The sequence below is a fragment of the Vipera berus genome (assembly GCF_964194415.1).
Source record: "Vipera berus genome assembly, chromosome: 13".
NCBI lineage: Eukaryota > Metazoa > Chordata > Lepidosauria > Squamata > Viperidae > Vipera > Vipera berus.
In genome coordinates this window covers 4,665,139-4,687,084 of record NC_138216.1, presented here as the reverse complement: position 1 = coordinate 4,687,084, position 21,946 = coordinate 4,665,139, and the positions used below count along the sequence as shown (strand labels likewise).

Sequence of the window (21,946 nt, the reverse complement as noted above, 5' to 3'; positions counted from 1 at the left end):
CCATGTCTACCTTCATGGTCATCTCCATGAACTAAAGTCAGTGGTGGCTTTCTTTACTGCAAGAACTCCTAGACTTACAATCATTTCTTTAGCTGGATCAAGCCCAGCATTTTATGTATAAATTAGCGAGAGGGCAAGTTTGGGGGGGGAAATAAAAAAAATATAAAACGGCAGGCTGATTTATGATAAGAATGATGCAACCTGCGCCTCTTATTGAAATAGAAACCCGCGTCCTTCAGCAGTGAAGGAACCGGTTCATCAGGAAAAGGCTACCTTGAAACTGGAAGTTGCCTCTTCCCCCCCCCTCCGCACAATTAGAGAACGAAGGTGCAGTATATTTATTTTCCCTTAAAGAACAGGAACACTCTCTCTCTCTCTCTCTCTCTCTCTCTGCCTCTCACCCTTTTGATACAACTGAAGATAATTTTATAACAAGTGTATTTTGGCGGGGCTGGATTTGTGTGTGTTTGTCTGTGTGCGCCTCGACTGCAGCTGTGCAGTAAAGAATAAATTGCAAGGTAGGCTAAGAGGCCTTGAATTGCAGCCAAGTGAATAGATCATTTGTGACAGCTCCTCCTTGCGTAGGCTTGTGAGCTAAAAGGATGTGACAAACACCAAGGTTTTGGAGCGCCCCCCCCATGGGCTGGGAGAGAATGAGAGGTGTTGAGTCATGAAGCTTTTACTAATGAACTCCAGAGGGGAAGATGAACAACCCCCCCCCCCCGAAAAGATTTGGGGTATAAATTAAGCTGTTCGGATTTTGTTCTTGTTTCCTAATTTTTTTTCCCATAAATGCAATTTTGCAAGCCTAATTATCTTCATGCTGCTAGTTTGTCTCGATGGACTTTCACCGGAGGTCATTTAACGCACAGGTCATGCCCTCGACTTGACCACAGTGGGCCTCCAGACTGCTGTTGTTAAGCGAGGCATCTGTCAAGTGGGCTGTGCCCCGTTGGACAACCTTTCTTGCCACCGTTGTTAAGTGAAACACGGCAGGGGGTACGCGAGTAACCCGGGTTGTTACGGGAATCTGGCTTCCCCCGTTGACTTGGCTTGCCAGGAGGTTGCAAAAGGGGGATCGCGTGAGCTTGGGACACGGCAACGGTCGTAAGTCCCTTTTTTTCAGTGCCGTTGTAACTGAGCGGTCGCTAAATGAGATGTCGAGGACTAATCTGCAGTTGAAAGCTGTTCTCAGCTGGTGGTGTTTTGTGCTGGGTGATTCAGCTGTCCGTCTTGAAAATGGGTTAGTTAGATGTGAGCATCCTTGTAAACCCGGGTTTCTTGATGGTTTCAGTATGAAAGCCATTGGTCTCCTCTTAAAAGAGGCAGAAACGAGCTTGCGGAATCTGGGTCTTAATCAAGCAGCAAGAAGTTAAAAGCAAAGAATCAGTCATTATAACAAGGGTGAGAGAGGCAGCTTGATGTTGTGGTTAAGGCATGGTTCCGACAGATGAAACTCTTCAAAGAACTTCGAGGCCTTGTTTATCTTAGAATCTTTATTTGAGTAGCATAGCGTTGGCACTAACACAATCGAAGCCAAAAACTGAGGTTTTTTTTAAAAATCCCATTTATATCCCACCCTTTTCCGAAGACTCAGGGCGGCTTACAATTTTAAGCACAAACCAATGTGCTTAGCAATAGCCTTCATTCTATGTACAGGCCTGCTTATTAGGGCTTCCCCCCCCCCAAGCGGCATTATTACAAAGTCAGCTTAATGCCCCCAACAATCTGGGTCCTCATTTTACCTACCTCAGAAGGATGGAAGGCTGAGTCAGCCTTGAGCCTGGTGGGATGCGAACCTGCACTAATTGCAGGCAGCTGGTGTTACTTAAGGAGGCATTAGCCCACTGCTCCACTTCCCCTCCCCTGACCACATAGTATCAAAGCACAATTCCCTCCTCCAGTGAACAGTCATAAATCACATTCCCCAATTGGTTTGAAACACGGGCTTCCCCTCCAGATCTCCAGCCCGCCAATTCTTTTATCATCTCTTATTTCAATAACCTTGGTTCTCATACTAGGTGCAGTGTTATTCTGTCTAGCTAGACTCTCAGGCACATTCCTCCCTGCTCCCCAGCATCATCTAACTCTAAAAGCAAAGAGAAGAAAATGGCTGCCTCTCCATCTGTTGTCAATGCAAAAAAAAATCCGACGTTAGCAGTGTTGACAGCGGGAGTGTTTTTCTTGGGAATTCCCTGGCTTCCCACACCTTCTCTATGCCCTTCTTTTGCCCCAAGGTGGAGCTCAGTTGCCCCAAAGAGATGGCCTGGAAAGTCAACATGTATCGGGGATATTTGGCCATTTGTCACCCTGACGAGCAGCAGCTGAATTTCATCGAGCGCCTGGTGGAAATGGCCAGCGGGTTGGCCATCCGAGAGTGGCGAAGACTTCCGCAGGTCGTTTCTCACGTCCACACCCCACTTCTTCAGGTAAGACAGACCGATCTCCGGAGATGCCCGAGTGTTAGACCCCAAAACCCATGCGACACATGCTAAGCGACTTCTAAGCAGCCTCTTGTATTGTTCCTCACCTGTGGACAGAATCTTGCCAGACTAAAACCGACGACTTGCTCCATAAAATGTAGGCTCTGGGAACTGTTGAGGAGGAGCTGCCTTCGCCCTCTTTCTCATACACAGACTTATCTAAGCTGCGTTGTCTCTGGCTTCTCTGTGAATGCAGCCCCTCCCTCCTGGGAATCCAGACCACATTCCACCGCACCAAGTCTTTGTCAGGCTATTGCTTGAACTACAAAACGAGAGTGAATAATGAAACATGGAGGATTTTTGCCCCTGATGTTTGGAAAAGCTATTCTGGGATAATTAACCTTCTCTTAACCAGATGAAGGAAGCGTACACGGAGCAGGGCTTCTGAAATTTGCAGACTCTGATTTGTAGCTGAGTAGGTTCTTCGAATTTATGGTTGGTTTATTCGACCAACTTTGGCTCGACCAATGGCGGCCAAGAGTGATGTGGATGACCTCAATCATCATCTCATTATTAGATTGCTTAGGTGGGCTGTGAATGACAAGCTAGCAACATGGCAATAAAGCTACTCAGCAGTAATTACTTCCCCCCCTTTAGATCAGATAGTGGGTGATTAAGCACCTGCTTGAAAATTAAATTTATGTGATGAATGGGGTAGGAAGAAGGTGAAGCTCTTGTGAGAGCTGATACTATGGCAATTACGGGTGAGTGGGAGAAGGAGGCCAGTTGGCTTAATTTATTTTATTCCCAGAGATTGTGCCAGAAGCCTAGCCTAACTTTTTGGGGTTCGCTTCCCTGAGTTAGTTGATGAATAGCTCCTACAAGCGTTATCTTTCTGGGAGGAGGTCTGCAAATGGCTTATATCAGTTTGCTGTCTCTGTGGGATTTAAATTCCAGCAGCGTTCGTATGTCTGCTGGAACTTAAAACTCCCTGCTATGTAGAATCTCTCTCTCTCTCTCTCTCTCTCTCTCTCTCTCTCTCTCTCTCTCTCTCTCTCTCTCTCTCTCTCTCTCTCTCTCCATCTTTGAAACAGCGAGGGAAATATTGCTGATTTCTGTGCGTAGTATGTAAAGTTAGTCCTCGACCTGCGGCCTTAATGGACGGACTCCGTTATAGTTGCAACTTGAGGACTAGCTGCACTGAAATGTATTAATATGTGTATGAAGTAAGGAAATAGGATGTAGAAGGTAGAAAATATAGAACATACAATGATAAATAAGTTGAACTTCCTCTTTTTCCTCTTCCTCTTCTTTTTTTCCTTCCTCTGCCTCCTGCTTCTCTTCCTCTTCCTCCCTCCTCCTCCTCTTCCTTCTTTACTCTCCCCTTCCCCTTCCTCTTCCTCCTTTTCCTCTTCTTCCCTCCTCTTCCTCCTTTACTCTCCCCTTCCTCTTCTTCCTCTTCCTCCTCCTCTCTTCCCACCTTCCTCTTCCTCCTTTTCCTCCTCCTCTTCTTGCTCCCGCTCTTGCTCTACCTCACACCCCCCCCCCCAGGCTGCCCAGCAGATCATTGAACTCCAGGAGGCTGCCCAAATCAATGCAGGGTTGCAACCAGCCAACCTCGGGCGGAACAACAGCCTTCACGACATGAAAACCGTGGTGAAGACCTGGAGGAACCGGCTGCCCATCGTGTCAGACGACCTGTCTCATTGGAGCAGCATTTTCATGTGGCGGCAGCATCATTATCAAGGTGAGATCCTCTCCTTGGATGGTCTGGGGATCGTTTTCCTAAGGCGTTTTGGCATCTCTGCCTGTTCGGGAAGCTGAAAGAAAACACGGCAGCATCCCAGGATCCCACGATCGCCGTTTGCCATCTTTCCAGCCGGCTTTCAACAGACCAAGTCAGTGGGGACACCAGATTCGCTTAGTGACTACGTGATTCACCGAACAGCTGCAGTGACTTGCTTAACCACCAAAATGCTCATAAAATTGGGCGTGGCTCCCATAGCCCTCTTGCTTAGCAACGGGAATTCTGGTACCAATTCTGACTCACGGTAGATGCTTATATTCCATCAACTTCCAGCTCGAGGATCCAACTAAATCACCAGGTTCACTCCGTTTCCGAAAATCTTACTGTTTTGTGGAATACACGGCATGGTCCTGTCGAAGCAAAATTTTAACTCCGCGGTTCCCAGACACCATCTCATAGAATTAAACAATAATCTCTCCGGCCAAACCCCTCACCCTCTCACGAAGTCTCTGTAAAGAATTTCACTTTGTTACGGGAACCATCCGCTTCTCCTCCACACCTGCTGTGGTGTCCTTGGAAAGGTTTCAGGCTTTATTTCTCCGTTAATGGCAAGTGTGAAACAAAGAGGCACGTAGCTGCCAAAGTTTCATTCTTGACATATTCATTCTGGGTTTCACGATTTTTTCCCCCTCTCTTAAAACTCCTCTCTTACCACTTTTCTAGCCATTGTTAGCGCCTACGAGAACAGCGCTCAACACGATCCAAGTTCGAACAACGCCATGTTGGGCGTTCACGCCTCGGCCTCTGCCATTATCCAGTACGGCAAGATTGCTCGGAAACAGGGCCTGGTCAACGTGGCCTTGGACATCCTGAGCCGCATTCACACCATACCGACGGTGCCCATTGTCGACTGCTTCCAGAAGATTCGACAGCAAGTCAAATGCTACCTCCAGCTCGCCGGGGTGATGGGCAAAAATGAATGCATGCAGGTATGGCAGCCATCTTCTAGATAGGGCTTTCTCAACCTTGGCAGCTTTAAGAGGCGTGGCCTTCAATTCCCAGAATTCCGCAGCCTGTATTTAGCTTGGTCCAAAGGTTCTTCAGTATTTGGTAGTGTATCTAGGAATTGTCTCCTGGGAAGTTCCGCGTTTTGAGATATATATATATATTTATATATTTATTGATATATGATATATATTGATATATTGCAAATCTTGTTGTTTCCAAATCTTTCCGATAGGGCCTGGAGGTGATCGAATCCACAAACCTGAAGTATTTCACCAAGGAAATGACTGCCGAATTCTACGCGTTGAAGGGGATGTTTTTAGCACAGATTAACAAGTATGTATGTATGTCGGGTGAAGTGTGGCACTAACCTCTTGACAGTGTGTGTAAACAACACACAGGGATTCAGGGGTGCCTGGCTGAGGAATTCTGGGAGTTGAAGTCCACAAGTCATAAAAGGGCCAAGTTTGAAGAACCCTGGATTAAAAGAACTTTCGAAGAAAGCCAGCTCAGCTCTCGACACACCCATTGCCCTCTCCTTCCTTTTTTTAAAAAAAAAAAAACCTGAGGAGGCCTCACAATCATGCTGCAAGACATTTCAGGGTCTACTGTTATCAAGTTTTCAGAATTTGAAAAGTTGGAACGCGCAGACGATGCTCTTTGCAGTCCTTGATGACAAAGGTCTTTCAAACCGGAAGGGGAAAAAATAAATTACACTTGTGTGTCCACAACAACGCTGCTTAGTCTCGCGGTCGCACAGGGTGGAAGCAATCCGTATCCTCTCCTTGGGAAAGCAAGAGAGTTTTAAATCGGGGAAAAGGCCCATTAGTTGAACAGAAAAGGGCAATAGCCTCTTTCTTTTTCAACCACTCCGTGACCATGTTCAAGACGTTTCCTCTGCAGAGGAAGTGTGGCTTAAATAATTCAGATGTCAAGGATTGGGGCACGATAAGAATCTTCAAATACGACTTCACCTTGTTCTCTTGTCAAAAGAGAGAGAGGGAGAGAGAATGAATGAGAACGAGAGAGAGAGAAAGAGAGAGAGAGAGAGAGAATGAGAGAAAAAAATGACAGTGAGAGAGAGAGAGAGAGAGAATGAGAGAGAGAGAGAGAGAGAGAGAAGAAGAAGCAGGAAAAGGGGAAAAAAAACTATGTACACGGAGCCAGGGATATGGTGTTTACTATTTTGTATTTTCAAGATGTCCACTAAAACCTAGATTGAGTTGTGATCCTTGGCTAGCCTGTGGAAGGACCGGGATCCAGAGTTCATTGGGAGTTTGGCCAGCCGTGCAGCAGCGGGAAAAGATTGGGGGAGATTCAAGAGTGATCAAAAGCGTTTGTGATCGAAAAGGCCAGACGGGGAGGCAGAAACAAGAAACAAACAGCTCGGAAGACAAATCCAGTTGTTAGCCGTCAAAAAGAGAAATGTGGCCGGCCATTTATCAGCTCGTTCGGGAATAAGTTGTACGGCTTGGCAGAGTCTGGGATGCTGAAAGCTGTTAGCCGGAAAGGAGGAGACGCAAAAGATGAAACTGAGTTAATACCGAGGCTAATTAGCTCTTTAATAAGCTATTTCGCAGGGTGATTTTGCATTTGGTGATGTTTTTCCCCCACTCTCCTCCACTTTTTTTTTCCTTTTTTCTGCACGGGAGACAAATTCCATGTGTGTCTAATCACACTTGGCCAAATAAAACTATTCTATATTCTATTTCTATTTCTTATGCTATTCTATTCTATTCTATTCTATTCTATTCTATTCTATTCTATTCTATTCTATTCTATTCTATTCTATTCTATTCTATTCTATTCTATTCTATTCTATTCTATTCCATTCCATTCCATTCCATTCCATTCCATTCCATTCCATTCCATTCCATATTTTCTATTCTATTCTATTCTATTCTATTCTATTCTATTCTATTCTATTCTATTCTATTCTATTCTATTCTATTCTATTCTATTCTATTCTATTCTATTCTATTCTATTCTATTCTATTCTATTCTATTCTATTCCATTCCATTCCATTCCATTCCATTCCATTCCATTCCATTCCATTCCATTCCATATTTTCTATTCTATTCTATTCTATTCTATTCTATTCTATTCTATTCTATTCTATTCTATTCTATTCTATTCTATTCCATTCCATTCCATTCCATTCCATTCCATTCCATTCCATTCCATATTTTCTATTCTATTCTATTCTATTCTATTCTATTCTATTCTATTCTATTCTATTCTATTCTATTCTATTCTATTCTATTCTATTCTATTCTATTCTATTCTATTCCATTCCATTCCATTCCATTCCATTCCATTCCATTCCATTCCATTCCATTCCATTCCATATTTTCTATTCTATTCTATTCTATTCTATTCTATTCTATTCTATTCTATTCTATTCTATTCTATTCTATTCTATTCTATTCTATTCTATTCTATTCTATTCTATTCTATTCTATTCTATTCTATTCTATTCCATTCCATTCCATTCCATTCCATTCCATTCCATTCCATTAACTCCACATTCTATTCTATTCTGTTCTGTTGTGTTCTGTTCCATTCCGTTCCATTCCGTTCCATCCTATTCTATCCTATTCCATTCCATTCCATTATTCTACTCTATTCTACTCTATTCTGTTCTATTCTCAGTTCCATCCTTGTCTTCTCCGTGTGGTGAAAACGCAACCTTTGCTTGGCTACTAAAACTGACCCAGTCCCCTCCTTGTCCTCTCGGCATTGTCGACTTAATGCACAGCAAGTAACCTTCCCTCCCGTGGTCTCCCCAGGTCTGAAGAAGCCAACAAGGCATTCTCAGCGGCGGTTCAGATGCACGATGTGCTAGTGAAGGCCTGGGCCATGTGGGGGGATTACCTGGAAAACATCTTTGTCAAGGAGCGCCAACTGCACCTCGGCGTCTCCGCCCTCACCTGCTACCTCCACGCCTGCCGGCACCAGAACGAAAGCAAATCCAGGAAGTATTTAGCCAAGGTGAGTCTTTTCTTTTGAAAAAAAAAACAAACAAAAAACAGCAACCTTTTACTTCTTATTTCGCAATGTGCTTGAGTCCCGGAGTTGTGGGCGCTCCATCTCTGGAGGGTTCCCAGAAAAGATGGGAGAACCATTTGTGCAAGATGGAATAAGGCAGTGATGGCGAACCTTTTGGAGACGGAGTGCCCAAACTGCAACCCAAAACCCACTTAGGTATCGTCGGGTGCCGGGTGGGCATGGCCCATTGGGTGGGCGTGGTAACAGCAAACTGGGGGGGGGGGACTAAAAAGTTCAATCCATCAATTCCAACTTTGTGAGATCTTTTTTTTTCCTGCCAGAAGTTGAAATTGATTGATTGAACCTTTTTTTTTTTTTTGCACATGGCGGCGGAAGCCTAAAGCGAAAAGGTTTTATAAAACCCAGCTGAAGGCCTAGGACTGGGGTGATAGCGCGCGTGCCCACAGAGAGGGTTCTGCGTGCCACCTGTGGCACCTGTGCCATAGGTTCGCCACCACAGGAATAAGGTTTCTTCCCTTGGGTGGGGGGGGGTGAGATTACAAGACCTCTAAGGTCCCATCCAGCTCTCGTGATTTTGACGATTCTAGGTCCTTTGGCTCCTGAGCTTTGATGACGACAAGAACACGCTGGCCGATGCGGTGGACAAGTATTGCATTGGCGTCCCGCCCATCCAGTGGCTGGCTTGGATCCCCCAGCTCTTAACCTGCTTGGTTGGATCAGAAGGAAAACTCCTCTTGAACCTCATCAGCCAGGTAGGGGAATGTAGGAAGCGGAGAAGGCGCCGTTGGAGGGATCCCGTTCTAGAACGGTGGGCGCCCGGGAACGAAGGAGGAATTTCTCAATGGGGAGAACGCTGAATCAGTGGAACAGGCTTGCCTGCCGGAGTTGCGGGTGCCCCATCGCTGGAGGTGTTCGAGAAAAGATTGCGCAAGATGGAGCTTGGTCGCTTCCCTTGAGCAGGGGTCGGCTGGAGGGGGAGGGGAGACGGGAGGGTTGCACATGCGTGGCGCGTGTGCATGTGCACCATTTGCAGGCCTGCCACTCGTGCAAAAGGAGCACGCACGCCCACCCGCTCGCCCACCCGCCATTTCTGCAGCCCGCTTCAGAAAGGCTCACGGCCCGGTATTAGGCCACAGCCCCGGGGTTGGGGACCCCCCCCCCTGGATTGGAAGACCTCCGAGATTCCTTCCAACTTGTTATTCCGTGGAAGTTATTCGGTGGAAGTTCCTCAGAGGGCTATCCATCTTGGAAATAAGGGACCATTTCCTGACAATCAGGATGATTAATCCAGGGGTCTTCAAGCTTGGCCCTTTTACGACAGGCCTGGCTGAGGAATTCTGGGAAGTTGAAGTCCACAAGTCGTAAAAGGGCCAGGCTTGAAGACCCCTGGATTAAATCGATGGGCCAGCTTACCTGCCGGAGGTGTGGATGTTCCATTGCTGGAGGTTCTTGAGAAAAGATTGGACAAGCCTTTATCCAAGATGGAATAAGGTCTCCTGTCTTGGGCAAGGGGGAGGGTCAGACTAGACAACCTGCAAGGTCCCTTCCAGCCCCTATGATTCTTTGAATTTTTGCGGGGCGTTGAACAATTTTGGGGGAAGGGGAACACCCAGACTTGTGACGGTTGCAAAAAATGGCTTTTAGATTTACACCCCCGATGGAACTTTTTCCGGCTGATTCTCTCGTGAAAGCTTGTGTGCGCCTCTCTTTGGCGACAGCAGGCAAATCAGGTTTCAGATGTGTATAAAATCTTCTCTGCCACCCTCATCAGAACCTTTGTTTTGAGATGAAGCTAGGGTCTCCGCCGGCCCCTCCCTTCCCCCCCCTCTCTCTCTCACACTCCCCTCTGTATAAATCATTATTAATTGATTTCACGGAGTCGGGAGCTAGACATGAATCAGTGGGCAGATTGCTGCATCACGATACTTTGGAGACGGCCTTTGCATTTTTAACGGGCGCTGCTTTCTCACGCACTAGGTGGGACGTGTCTACCCCCAGGCGGTTTACTTCCCCATCCGAACCCTCTATTTGACATTGAAGATAGAACAACGGGAGCGCTACAAAAGTGGTAAGCGTGGGGGGGGAACGTGGCCGCGTTGTTTTTATTATTATTATTATTATTATTATTATTATTATTATTATTATTATTATTATTATTATTATTATTATTATTATTATTAATTTTATTTGTATACCGCCCTTCTCCCGAAGGACTCAGGGCGGTGAACAGGGCAGTATATGTTAAAAGACAAAATACAAAAATTAAAAAAGATTAAACAAAATGCCCACAACTCTTACAATAAGTTAAAACACATTAAAAAAGTAGGTTAAAACACATTTACAACCTGGCTGGTAGGTCAGGGAAAAATTGAGTTACTTAATAGCCTCCTGTGGCTGGAAAGAGCGGCAGGTCCTTCGTTAGCCTCCTTTCCTAATTGAAGACCGGGATCGGATGGATGGTCCTCGTTGAACTCTTTAATTGCTGTTTTAATGACACTTTTTTTTTTTGGATGATGGCTAGAATTGAGCCGTTGTAAAATTGCAACCACGGTCGGGCTTTCATTTTCTGGGGCTTGGTGATCTCTGAGCTGGGTGGTTTTCTTGCAGACGTTTCATTACCAAATTAAGGAACATCATCAGTGCTAGAAGGGAGGGGGGGGGGCTTTGCTGACAAAAGGTGGATGGGAGGGGGGCAGGAGGAGGAATGGAGGAGGAAGAGGAGGACTGTGGGATCCTTGGCGCTCTCTAATCTCGTCGGTTTTGTCACAGACATTTCATTACCAAACTAGGTAACATCATCAGTGCTAGCCCTTGGGTCTTGAACTGCCAATCTTCTGATCGACAGCCCAGCATCTTAACCGCTGGGCAGATGCCCTCTTCGCATATTATACCCTATATCAGGGGTAGGCCACCTTGGCTCTTTTATGACTCATGGACTTCAACTCTCAGAATTCCTGAGCCAGCATGGCTCAGCTTGGAAACCTCTCCCTTTCCCCTCAGCGTGGCTGGCTCAGGAAGTCTGGGAGTTGAAGTCCACGAGTCATAAAGCGGCCTAGGCCAGGGGTAGGCAACCGTGGCTCTTTTATGACTCGTGGACTTCAACTCCCAGAATTCCTGAGCCAGCATGGCTCAGCTTGGAAACCTCTCCCTTTCCCCTCAGCGTGGCTGGCTCAGGAATTCTGGGAGTTGAAGTCCACGAGTCATAAAGCGGCCTAGGCCAGGGGTAGGCAACCGTGGCTCTTTTATGACTCGTGGACTTCAACTCCCAGAATTCCTGAGCCAGCATGGCTCAGCTTGGAAACCTCTCCCTTTCCCCTCAGCGTGGCTGGCTCAGGAATTCTGGGAGTTGAAGTCCACGAGTCATAAAGCGGCCTAGGCCAGGGGTAGGCAACCGTGGCTCTTTTATGACTCGTGGACTTCAACTCCCAGAATTCCTGAGCCAGCATGGCTCAGCTTGGAAACCTCTCCCTTTCCCCTCAGCGTGGCTGGCTCAGGAATTCTGGGAGTTGAAGTCCACGAGTCATAAAGCGGCCTAGGCCAGGGGTAGGCAACCGTGGCTCTTTTATGACTCGTGGACTCCAACTCCCAGAATTCCTGAGCCAACATGGCTCAGCTTGGAAACCTCTCTCTTTCCCCTCAGCGTGGCTGGCTCAGGAATTCTGGGAGTTGAAGTCCACGAGTCATAAAAAAGCCAAGGTTGCCTACCCCTGCCCTATAACAATAGAGTTCCAGAAGTTTCCCAGCTTGGCTTACTTGAAGGGCTGACACCTTCTCCTTCCCATCTTCCCCCACCAAAGATTCCGGGCAGCAGCAGCCGAGTTCCGTGGGAAGCCAGTCTCATTCTGCGTCGGACCCCGGACCGATCCGGGCGACGGCCCCGATGTGGCGATGCAGCCGTATCATGCACATGCAACGGGAGTTGCACCCAACGCTCCTCTCGTCTCTGGAGGGGATTGTGGATCAGATGGTCTGGTTCCGAGAAAATTGGCACGAGGAGGTAGGGCGGCCCTTAAACCAGGGCGATGGGCTTGAGGTTTGGACTTGCGGGGGCTGAATTCATTTTGCAGGAAATAAGATTTTTGATGAACGTGAAATGAGAATAGCAATAACACTTAGACTTATATACCGCTTATATACCATCAGTCTGGGTCCTCGTTTTATTGGATTTTTGGCTACCTGTGGTTCTGTTTTGACCTCTTGCAATATTGTGCTGTGGGTTTGTTTCGTATTTTCATTACACAACTCACTCTCTTTCTCTCTCCCTCTCTGTCCCTCTGTCCCCCTCTCTCCTCTCTCTCTCTCCCTTTCTCTGTCTGTCTCTGTCTCTCTCTCTCCTTCTCTTCCTCTCTCTCCTCTCTCCCTCTCTCTCCTTCCCTCCCTCTCCTCTCTTCCTTTGTCTCCCCCTCTCTGTCCCTCCCTCCCTCTCCCTCTCTCCCTCTCTGTCCCCCCTCCCTTTGTCTGTCTCCATCTCTCTCTCTCCTTCCCTCCCTATCTCTCCTCCCTCTCTCCCATTCTCTCTTCCTCTCTGTCCCTCTCTCTCCTTCCCTCCCTCTCCTCTCCCTTTCTCCCCCTCTCTCTGTCCCTCCCTCCCTCTCCCTCTCCCTCCCTCCCTCCCCCTCTCCTCTCCCTCTCTGTCCCCCCTCCCTTTGTCTGTCTCCGTCTCTCTCTCTCCTTCCCTCCCTCTCTCTCCCTCTCTCCCTTCCTCTCTGTCCCTCTCTCTCCTTCCCTCCCTCTCTCTCCCTTTCTCTCCCTTTCTCTCTGTCCCTCTCCCTCCCTGTCTCCTTCCCTCCCTCTCCTCTCTCCCTTTGTCTCCACCTCTCTGTCCCTCCCTCCCTCTCCTTCCCTCTCTCTGTCCCTCTCCCTCCCTCCCTCCCTCTCTCTCTCTCTGACCTTTCCCCACCGTTAGGTGCTCCGACAACTTCAGCAAGGCCTGGCCAAGTGCTACTCGGTGGCCTTTGAGAAGAGCGGGGCTGTTTCCGATGCCAAAATCACACCCCACACCCTGAATTTTGTCAAGAAGCTGGTCAGCACCTTCGGAGTGGGCCTGGAGAACGTCTCCAACGTCTCCACCATGTTTTCCAGTGCGGCTTCCGAATCCCTAGCCAGGAGGGCCCAGGCCACAGCTCAGGATCCCGTCTTTCAGAAACTGAAGGGGCAATTCACGACCGGTGAGTTACTTCTAGGTGGAGCGGGAATTGAGGGTTTTTTTTGGGGGGTGGTGGTGGTGTTTGTCGCGATTCTCAACCCTTACATCCTTTTAAAGAAATGTGAAAGAGGACACAATCTTTAGGCAGTTCGTATCTGTTAAGTTTGCTTGTTCGTTTAAAACGTGTATTTTTTCACATTTCCAAATACCGTAGACACAATTTTGGGACTTGGTGTAGTTGTGTGGTTTGGGGTTTGGGGTGGGGGAAACTGTCCAGAGAGGCAGATCTCCTTAAATTTCTGAAATAGAATTCTTGGAAGCCATCAGGATGGTGGAAGGATCCTTTTTTTCCGAGGGACAATAACGAAAAGCCTCTTTCTAATATCTTCCCTGGAGTCAAAATATTTTGTTTTTCAATTATGACAAGGCCTGACTCATTAAGATGAAAATAGCCATTTTGCTTAGCCCACGACGAGATCGCCGTAATCTGTTAAAAGTTGGACCTTGAATTAATGTGGAAAGATGGAGCGGAAGTGACTGCCATTAAGTCGGTCAGTGGGCTTGAGGTTTGGCGTGGTGGAATTTTAATTCGTTTCGCAGAAAATAAAACTTTTGATTAATGTGAAACGGGACGAAGCCTATCCCTGCTGCTGGATTAACGGCATTTTAATCACCGTACTGTTCTGCAGCTGATCAGGATTTCCGGGTTTATAATGTCTTTGCGCCAATTGTACAGATAGTCCCCGGCTGACTGTTCGAGGTTACAAGAACACTGAAAAAGTCACTGCCCTGTGGGAATGTTCTTGGTAGTTCCTCGACTGGGCTGTTTTTTGGTTTGATTGTGTCTCTGAGTTGATAGGACCCTGATTGGGGTACTGTTTACTTCTTGATTCTTGAGTCTAGTATTAATTTAGTACTGAAAGGGCAAGCCAATTTGTATATGAACAGAGAGCAGACTCCACTCCATTGTAGCACTGATGGTGTTACCTAGTTGGATCATGAAATGTCTGCAAGAAAACCGCCAAGCTCAGGGACACCAAGGACTCCACAGTCCTTCCCCTCCTCCTCCTCCTCCTCCTCCTCCTCCTCCTCCTCCTCCTCCTCCTCCTCCTTCCTGCAAACTCCATTCCTTTGTAGCACTGATGACGTTACCTATTCTATTCTATTCTATTCTATTCTATTCTATTCTATTCTATTCTATTCTATTCTATTCTATTCTATTCTATTCTATTCTATTCTATTCTATTCTATTCTACTCTATTCTCTATTCTCTATCTTCTCTATATTCAATTCTATTTTCTCTTCTCTTCTCTTCTCTTCTCTTCTCTTCTCTTCTCTTCTCTTCTCTTCTCTTCTCTTTCTCTATTCTCTATATTTTCTACTCTGTTCTCTATTCTATTCTCTATTCTATTCTACTCCTCTTCTCTTCTCTTCTCTTCTCTTCTCTTCTCTTCTCTTCTCTTCTCTTCTCTTCTCTTCTCTTCTCTTCTCTTCTCTTCCCTTCCCTTCCCTTCCCTTCCCTTCCCTTCCCTTCCCTTCCCTTCCCCTATTCTATTCTATTATTCTATTCTATTCTATTCTATTCTATTCTATTCTATTCTATTCTATTCTATTCTATTCTATTCTATTCTATTCTATTCTATTCTATTCTATTCTATTCTATTCTATTCTATTCTATTCTATTCTATTCTATTCTATTCTATTTTCCATATTCTATTTTCCATATTCTATTCTATTCTATTCTATTCTATTCTATTCTATTCTATTCTATTCTATTCTATTCTATTCTATTCTATTCTATTCTATTCTATTCTATTCTATTCTATTCTATTCTATTCTATTCTATTCTATTTTCCATATTCTATTTTCCATATTCTATTCTATTCTATTCTATTCTATTCTATTCTATTCTATTCTATTCTATTCTATTCTATTCTATTCTATTCTATTCTATTCTATTCTATTCTATTCTATTCTATTCTATTCTATTCTATTCTATTCTATTTTCCATATTCTATTTTCCATATTCTATTCTATTCTATTCTATTCTATTCTATTCTATTCTATTCTATTCTATTCTATTCTATTCTATTCTATTCTATTCTATTCTATTCTATTCTATTCTATTCTATTCTATTCTATTCTATTCCATTCCATTCCATTCCATTCCATTCCATTCCATTCCATTCCATTCCATTCCATTATGCATTCTATTCTATTCTGCATTTTATTTTGTTTCTATTCTATTCTAACTGCCCCGCTTAGCAACCGAAATTTGGGGCTCAGAGTGGAGGAACACCCCCCCCCCCGCAGTTTCTTTTTTTCCTCCCAGCACAAAAGCTCTTCATCCACCCGTCCGTTATCCAACGTTTTGAGAGCTGAATCCAAAATGTACTTTTCCCTCAACCAGTTTGTCCTGTTTTTGTTCCATCCGAAGCCCTTCAACCCACCTCAGGTAACAAAGATTGCATTTCGGATTGATGCCGAAAGAGATTTGATTTCTAAGCTCATTAAGACGCCGGCAGAACGGACAACTGCGGCTCGCGCCATTCATGCGGCTGAAAAAAAAGGCAATCTTTTGCCTTTTTAAAAATAAGTAAATAAATGAATGAATGAATAAATAGATAGATAGATAGATAGATAGATAGATAGATAGATAGATAGATAGATAGTCTGGATGTCGTTAGAACAAAAGGCACCTAATTAATTGTGTCGTCTCTCACCATTCTCATCCGGCCTCGCAAAGCCGAAACAAGAACCCGGAAGAAGACAAAAGCGAATTAAAGTACGCGTTTTCAGTCGAGGAAAAACGAATCCGTTCTGTGCCAAGAATGGCGTGCTTAAAAACAACAACAACAGTACTGCTGATTTCTCCCCCGTCCCCCCCCCTTCCGATTTTGCACATTGTTGGCAAAGAAGTCCTACTTCCCCGTTGGGGGACATATTTCTGCGCTTCAGGTAGCCGAAATTACCAAACACGGAACGGCACGTTGCGTCTTTCTCACCCGTCTGCCAAGCCGTTTTCTCCAGTTGTTCGCTAGAGGGTAGACTTGGAATTAAAAGTTGAGGGTGGTTTTTTCCCCCCCCTGTTCCTAACCTTCATCATCGACCCAAGATTTGGGGCACTTTTCTTTTTCTTTTCTGAGAGAGGGGAAAAAAAAGGGAAGTGTTTGGTACAATAAATCTATGGCAAGATGAATGCGAGCCATCCATCTCGTTCTCAACGGGCATCCTGCAAAATGTGTTTTTGGATCAGTGGCCTCTTGGTAGATGTGTTGCGCAAGGCACAAGCGTGTTGAGCATTACAATGCATTATCCACCAGCTTGACAGTCCTCCGATCGAAAACGAGAACATAAATCTAAGTGAATAAATGGATTGGTGCCACGCAAAACCCGAGAGAGAGAGGGAGAGAGAGAGAGAGGGGGAGAGAGAGAGAGAGAGAGACGGAGGGAGGGAGAGAGGTGGATCAATAGATAGAGATAGATAGATAGATAGATAGATAGATAGATAGATAGATAGATAGATAGATAGATGTGGATAAATGGGGAGAGAGAGATGGATAGATAGATAGATAGATAGATAGATAGATAGATAGATAGATAGATAGATAGATAGATAGATGATAGATAGATAGATAGATAGATAGATAGATAGATAGATAGATAGATGATAGATAATGGATAAATGGGGAGAGAGATGGATCAATGGATGGATAGATGGATAGATAGGTAGGTAGGTAGGTAGATGTGGATAAATGGGGGGAGAGAGATGGATCAATAGATAGATAGATAGATAGATAGATAGATAGATAGATAGATAGATAGATACCGTAGATAGATAGATAGATGTGGATAAATGGGGAGAGAGAGATGGATCGATAGATGGATAGATAGATAGATAGATAGATAGATAGATAGATAGATAGATAGATAGATAGATGATAGATAATGGATAAATGGGGAGAGAGATGGATCAATGGATGGATAGATAGATGGATAGATAGGTAGGTAGGTAGGTAGATGTGGATAAATGGGGGGAGAGAGATGGATCAATAGATAGATGTGGATAAATGGGGAGAGAGATGGATCAATGGATAGATAGATAGATAGATAGATAGATAGATAGATAGATAGATAGATAGATAGATAGATAGATAGATGTGGATAAATGGGGAGAGAGAGATGGATCAATAGATAGATAGATAGATATGATAAATGGGGAGAGAGAGATGGATCAATGGATAGATAGATAGATAGATGTGGATAAATGGGAAGAGAGAGATGGATCAATGGATGGATGGATGGATAGATAGATAGATAGATAGATAGATAGATAGATAGATAGATAGATAGATGTGGAAGGCTACTGCTAAGCTTGTAAGCTGCCCTGAGTCTTTGGAGAAGGGCGGGATATAAATGGAATAAAAATAAAAATAAAAAAATAAATGGGGAGAGAGAGATGGATCAATAGATAGATAAATAGATAGATAGATGTGGATAAATGGGGAGAGAGAGCGTGCATCGCTTTGGTGCCTCACCTGTCTCAGGTACGGCCAGCATTAAATGAGAAGGCTGTTCCATAGAGATGAGATGAATCCGCCTCAAAATGGCACAGGCCCTCTTTTTATTTATTTAATTCCCTCCACCACCACCACCACCCCCGAGCAAAAATGATTGGGTTATTTTGATGTATGTGTCATGCTTCGAAGCAGGGCTGAAGAATTTTAGTTTTGAGATGGCAGCCTGTTTCAGTCTTCGGTCCCCTCTGGGCCGGCTGGGGATGATGGAGGAGATTGTCAAGCACCTTCAGAGGGCATCGCACGGGGAAACACGGCATGTGGTTGTCATTCTGCAGTTTGGAAGGCTGGGGGTGGGGGAGGCGGGTGGGAGATGTACTGAAAACTTGGTGACGTGCTGACCGTCTGTCTTCGTCCCTCCTGAAGGGATTATAAGACTGGAATTTGAAAAGAGGGAAAATCGGCTGCTGGATGCTGCTTAGCAACTCTTTTTAATGTCTTGTTTTTGAGTAATACAGGAGGAGGAAGGGAGGAGGAGGAGGAGGAGGAGAAGCAGAAGGAGGAGGAGCAGAAAGGAGGAGGAGGAAGAGCAGAAGGAAAAGGAGGAGGAAAAGAAGCAGGAGGAGGAGGAGCAGAAGGAGGAGCGGAATCAGGAGGAAGAGGAGGAGGAGAGGCAGAAAGAGGAGGAGGAGAAGCAGGAGGAGCAGGAGCAGAAGGAGCGGAATCAGGAGGAGGAGGAGGAGAGGCAGAAAGAGGAGGAGGAGGAGGAGGAGGAGGAGAGGCAGAAAGAGGAGGAGGAAGAAGAAGCAGAAGGAGGAGCAGAATCAGAAGGAGGAGGAGAAGCAGCAGGAGGCAGAGGCAGAAAGAGGAGCAGGAGAAGGAAGAGGAGGAGGAGGGGCAGGAGGAGGAGGAGCAGAAGGAAAAGGAAGAAAAGCAGGAGGAGGAGCAGAAGGAGGAGTGGAATCAGGAGGAGGAGAGGCAGAAAGGAGGAGGAGGAGGAGAAGCAGGAGGAGGAGGAGGAGCAGAAGGAGGAGCGGAATCAGAAGGAGGAGGAGGAGGAGAGGCAGAAAGGAGGAGGAGGAGAAGCAGGAGGAGCAGGAGGAGCAGAAGGAGGAGTGGAATCAGGAGGAGGAGGAGGAGAGGCAGAAAGAGGAGGAGGAAGAAGAGAATCAGAAGGAGGAGGAGAAGCAGCAGGAGGGGCAGAGGCAGAAAGAGGAGGAGGAGGAGAAGGAGGAGAGGCAGAAAGAGGAGGAGGAGAATGCCAGATAGAAGATGCTTGCCTTTTATTAAATATACATTTCTCTTTAAGGAGCGTTCCCTTTGCAGTCACTCACTGGACCCTTTTTATAGGATGGCCCTGGGAAATAAAAGATTTCCGTTTGGGTTAACCTGGAGCTTAACACATCCCAGTCAGCAGTTACTCAGTCGTTACTTCAACACAGCAGGCGGATCTGGAAGAAAAATACTTGAAAGATACCGAAGCCAATCCTTCCCCATCCTCGGATTCCTCTTCCAATTAAATTTTATAGAACCCTTCCAAAGCGGTTAAACAGTAAAGCGACTAATAAGACAGCATCACACGTTATTAAATATGATTGCGGGGTAATAAAAAACAGACATTGAGGGACAAATGGAATACAAAGTGCGAGACACGCCATGAAAATAATATTAGGGTGGGGGAGGAGGAGGAGGAGGAGATTAAAATTATCCAGTGTCACTGCTTGTCAATTGCTGTTGAGGAACAGTCTATGAAAATGCCAGAAAATATACGTGCTGTCAAAAAACTTGAAAGGCAGATATTGGCAACTCTGTCGTTAGGCCAGATAATTGCCATGCCACCACCAACTCATCTATTGCTATTGTCCTGATTTGACTGTTATGGATAGTTTATTTTCTTTTTCTTTCTTTCTTTCTTTCTTTCTTTCTTTCTTTCTTTCTTTCTTTCTTTCTTTCTTTCTTTCTTTCTTTCTTTCTTTCTTTCTTTCTTTCTTTCTTTCTTCCTTCCTTCCTTCCTTCCTTCCTTCCTTCCTTCCTTCCTTCCTTCCGTCCTTTCTTTCTTTCTTTCTTTCTTTTTCCTTCCTTCCTTCCTTCCTTCCTTCCTTCCTTCCTTCCTTCCTTCCTTTCTTTCTTTCTTTCTTTCTTTCTTTTCTTTTCCTTCCTCCCTCCCTCCCTCCCTCCCTCCCTCCCTCCCTCCTTCCTTCCTTCCTTCCTTCCTTCCTTCCTTCCTTCCTTCCTTCCTTCCTTCCTTCCTTCCTTTCTTTCTTTCTTTCTTTCTTTCTTTCTTTCTTTCTTTCTTTCTTTCTTTCTTTCTTTCTTTCTTTCTTTCTTTCTTTCTTTCTTTCTTTCTTTCTTTCTTTCTTTACGTTTTCAAAACTGCTACGAGTCTGTATTAATTGGGCAGCCCACAGGTTGAATGAACAAATGAATGAGATTTGATTTCCTCTAAACAAACCTGAATGTTAGGCCTATTTCCCTCCCCCCCCAAAAAAAATGATAATATGTTTCTGTAGGGCAATATTTCGTTCTACAAATGAAATTGCCTTTGATTTACCGCACATCAAAAGTTAACCTTTTTGAAAGTTGACCCATGAGGGAGCTGTCTAGCTACTTTTATCCAGTTAACACAGAACGAAATATTTAGATTTTTTTTCCTTTTAAAAGTAGGGCAACCCCAGCAGCAAGCAACACCCACAAAATGTCAAAAGAGGGGCACACGAAGCCTATTTCGTTCGTATTCCGTTTTGACTCTTGTGTAAGTCGGAACAGACCATCCTAAGTCACTGTGGCTTGTCTTATTTTAAACCTTGGGTTAGAGCAGGGGTAGGCAACCTCGGCTCTTTTATGACTCATGGACTTCAACTCCCAGAATTCCTGAGCCAGCCAAGCTGGCTCAGGAATTCTGGGAGTTGAAGTCCATGAGTCATAAAAGAGCCGAGGTTGCCTACCCCTGGGTTAGAGGATAAAGTCCCGAAAAATGGTAAAGCTGGAACAACTCGATTGCGTCTGATTTATACTCTGCTTTTCCGCTCCAGCAAGCAGTCAGGGCACTAAGCTACTTTTTAGCAAAATACCAAGATTCAGAACAGTGAAGTCAATACCGAAATCGTACAGCCGTTAAAAACATTTGGTGAGAAAGCTACTTCTTTCCCAGATTTCTTACACCTCTGAAGATGTATGATGTTCTTGTTTGGGGGGTTGTGTTCACGTTTTCTTACCCTTTTCGTTGCGACACCCAAGGCGAGGGAAACCAAATTCTGGAAATGAAACTTACGGAGTCTGCATCGCAAATACCTTAAATCAGGGGTCTTCAAACTTGGCCCTTTTATGACTTGTGGACTTCAACTTCCAGAATTCCTCAGCCAGCATGTCTGGCTGAGGAATTCTGGGAGTTGAAGTCCACAAGTCATAAAAGGGCCAAGTTTGAAGACCCCTGCCTTAAATGCTTTCCGTCCAAGTTTTTAACAAACGGTTTTTCTTTTTTTTTCTTCTTTTTTTCCTCCCCTTCTCTCTTCTAGATTTCGACTTCAGCGTGCCGGGCTCCATGAAACTCCACAATCTCATTTCGAAACTGAAGAAGTGGATCAAAATCCTGGAGGCCAAGACCAAACAGCTGCCCAAATTTTTTCTCATCGAGGAAAAATGCCGTTTTCTTAGCAACTTCTCTGCTCAGACTGCTGAAGTGGAAATTCCAGGAGAATTTCTTATGCCAAAACCCACACACTACTACATCAAAATTGCCCGGTAAGGGAAGGCGAGTAAAATGGAGAACTTGATTGTACTCTTGTTAATCCTGGATATCGCCATCCCGAGTTTTCTTTTTTCACGGGATTCGTGGGAAATCTTTTCAAGCCGTGGCTTTGAAAGCAAGGTGGTAGAAGACGCTGATAAAAAAGAGGATCTTTGTAGCTCAGGATTTGAACCGTGGGGGTCCTTGGGTGCTCTCTGAGCTGGGTTGTTTTCTAGCAGACATCTCATTACCCAACTATGTAACACGGTCAGTATTAGAAGGGGGTGAGTGGGGTTTTTGCGGAGTGGAAGAGGGAGGAGAAAGGGAAGGAGAAGGAAGAGCAAGAGGAAGCCTCTGGGGTCCTTGGTGCT

At 45.2% G+C, this 21,946-nt stretch overlaps 1 protein-coding gene across 1 annotated transcript in view; it reads left to right on the top strand.

The window, feature by feature from the left end:
- The window catches only part of TRRAP (transformation/transcription domain associated protein), a 118,782-nt gene that overhangs the window by 68,385 nt on the left and 28,451 nt on the right, over positions 1-21,946 (top strand). Inside the window, 10 exon segments of the mRNA XM_081337953.1 lie at positions 2,238-2,429; positions 3,975-4,170; positions 4,894-5,159; positions 5,411-5,511; positions 7,966-8,167; positions 8,773-8,937; positions 10,163-10,253; positions 11,983-12,182; positions 13,092-13,353; positions 21,364-21,589. Coding sequence (XP_081194079.1) covers positions 2,238-2,429; positions 3,975-4,170; positions 4,894-5,159; positions 5,411-5,511; positions 7,966-8,167; positions 8,773-8,937; positions 10,163-10,253; positions 11,983-12,182; positions 13,092-13,353; positions 21,364-21,589 — 1,901 coding nt within the window.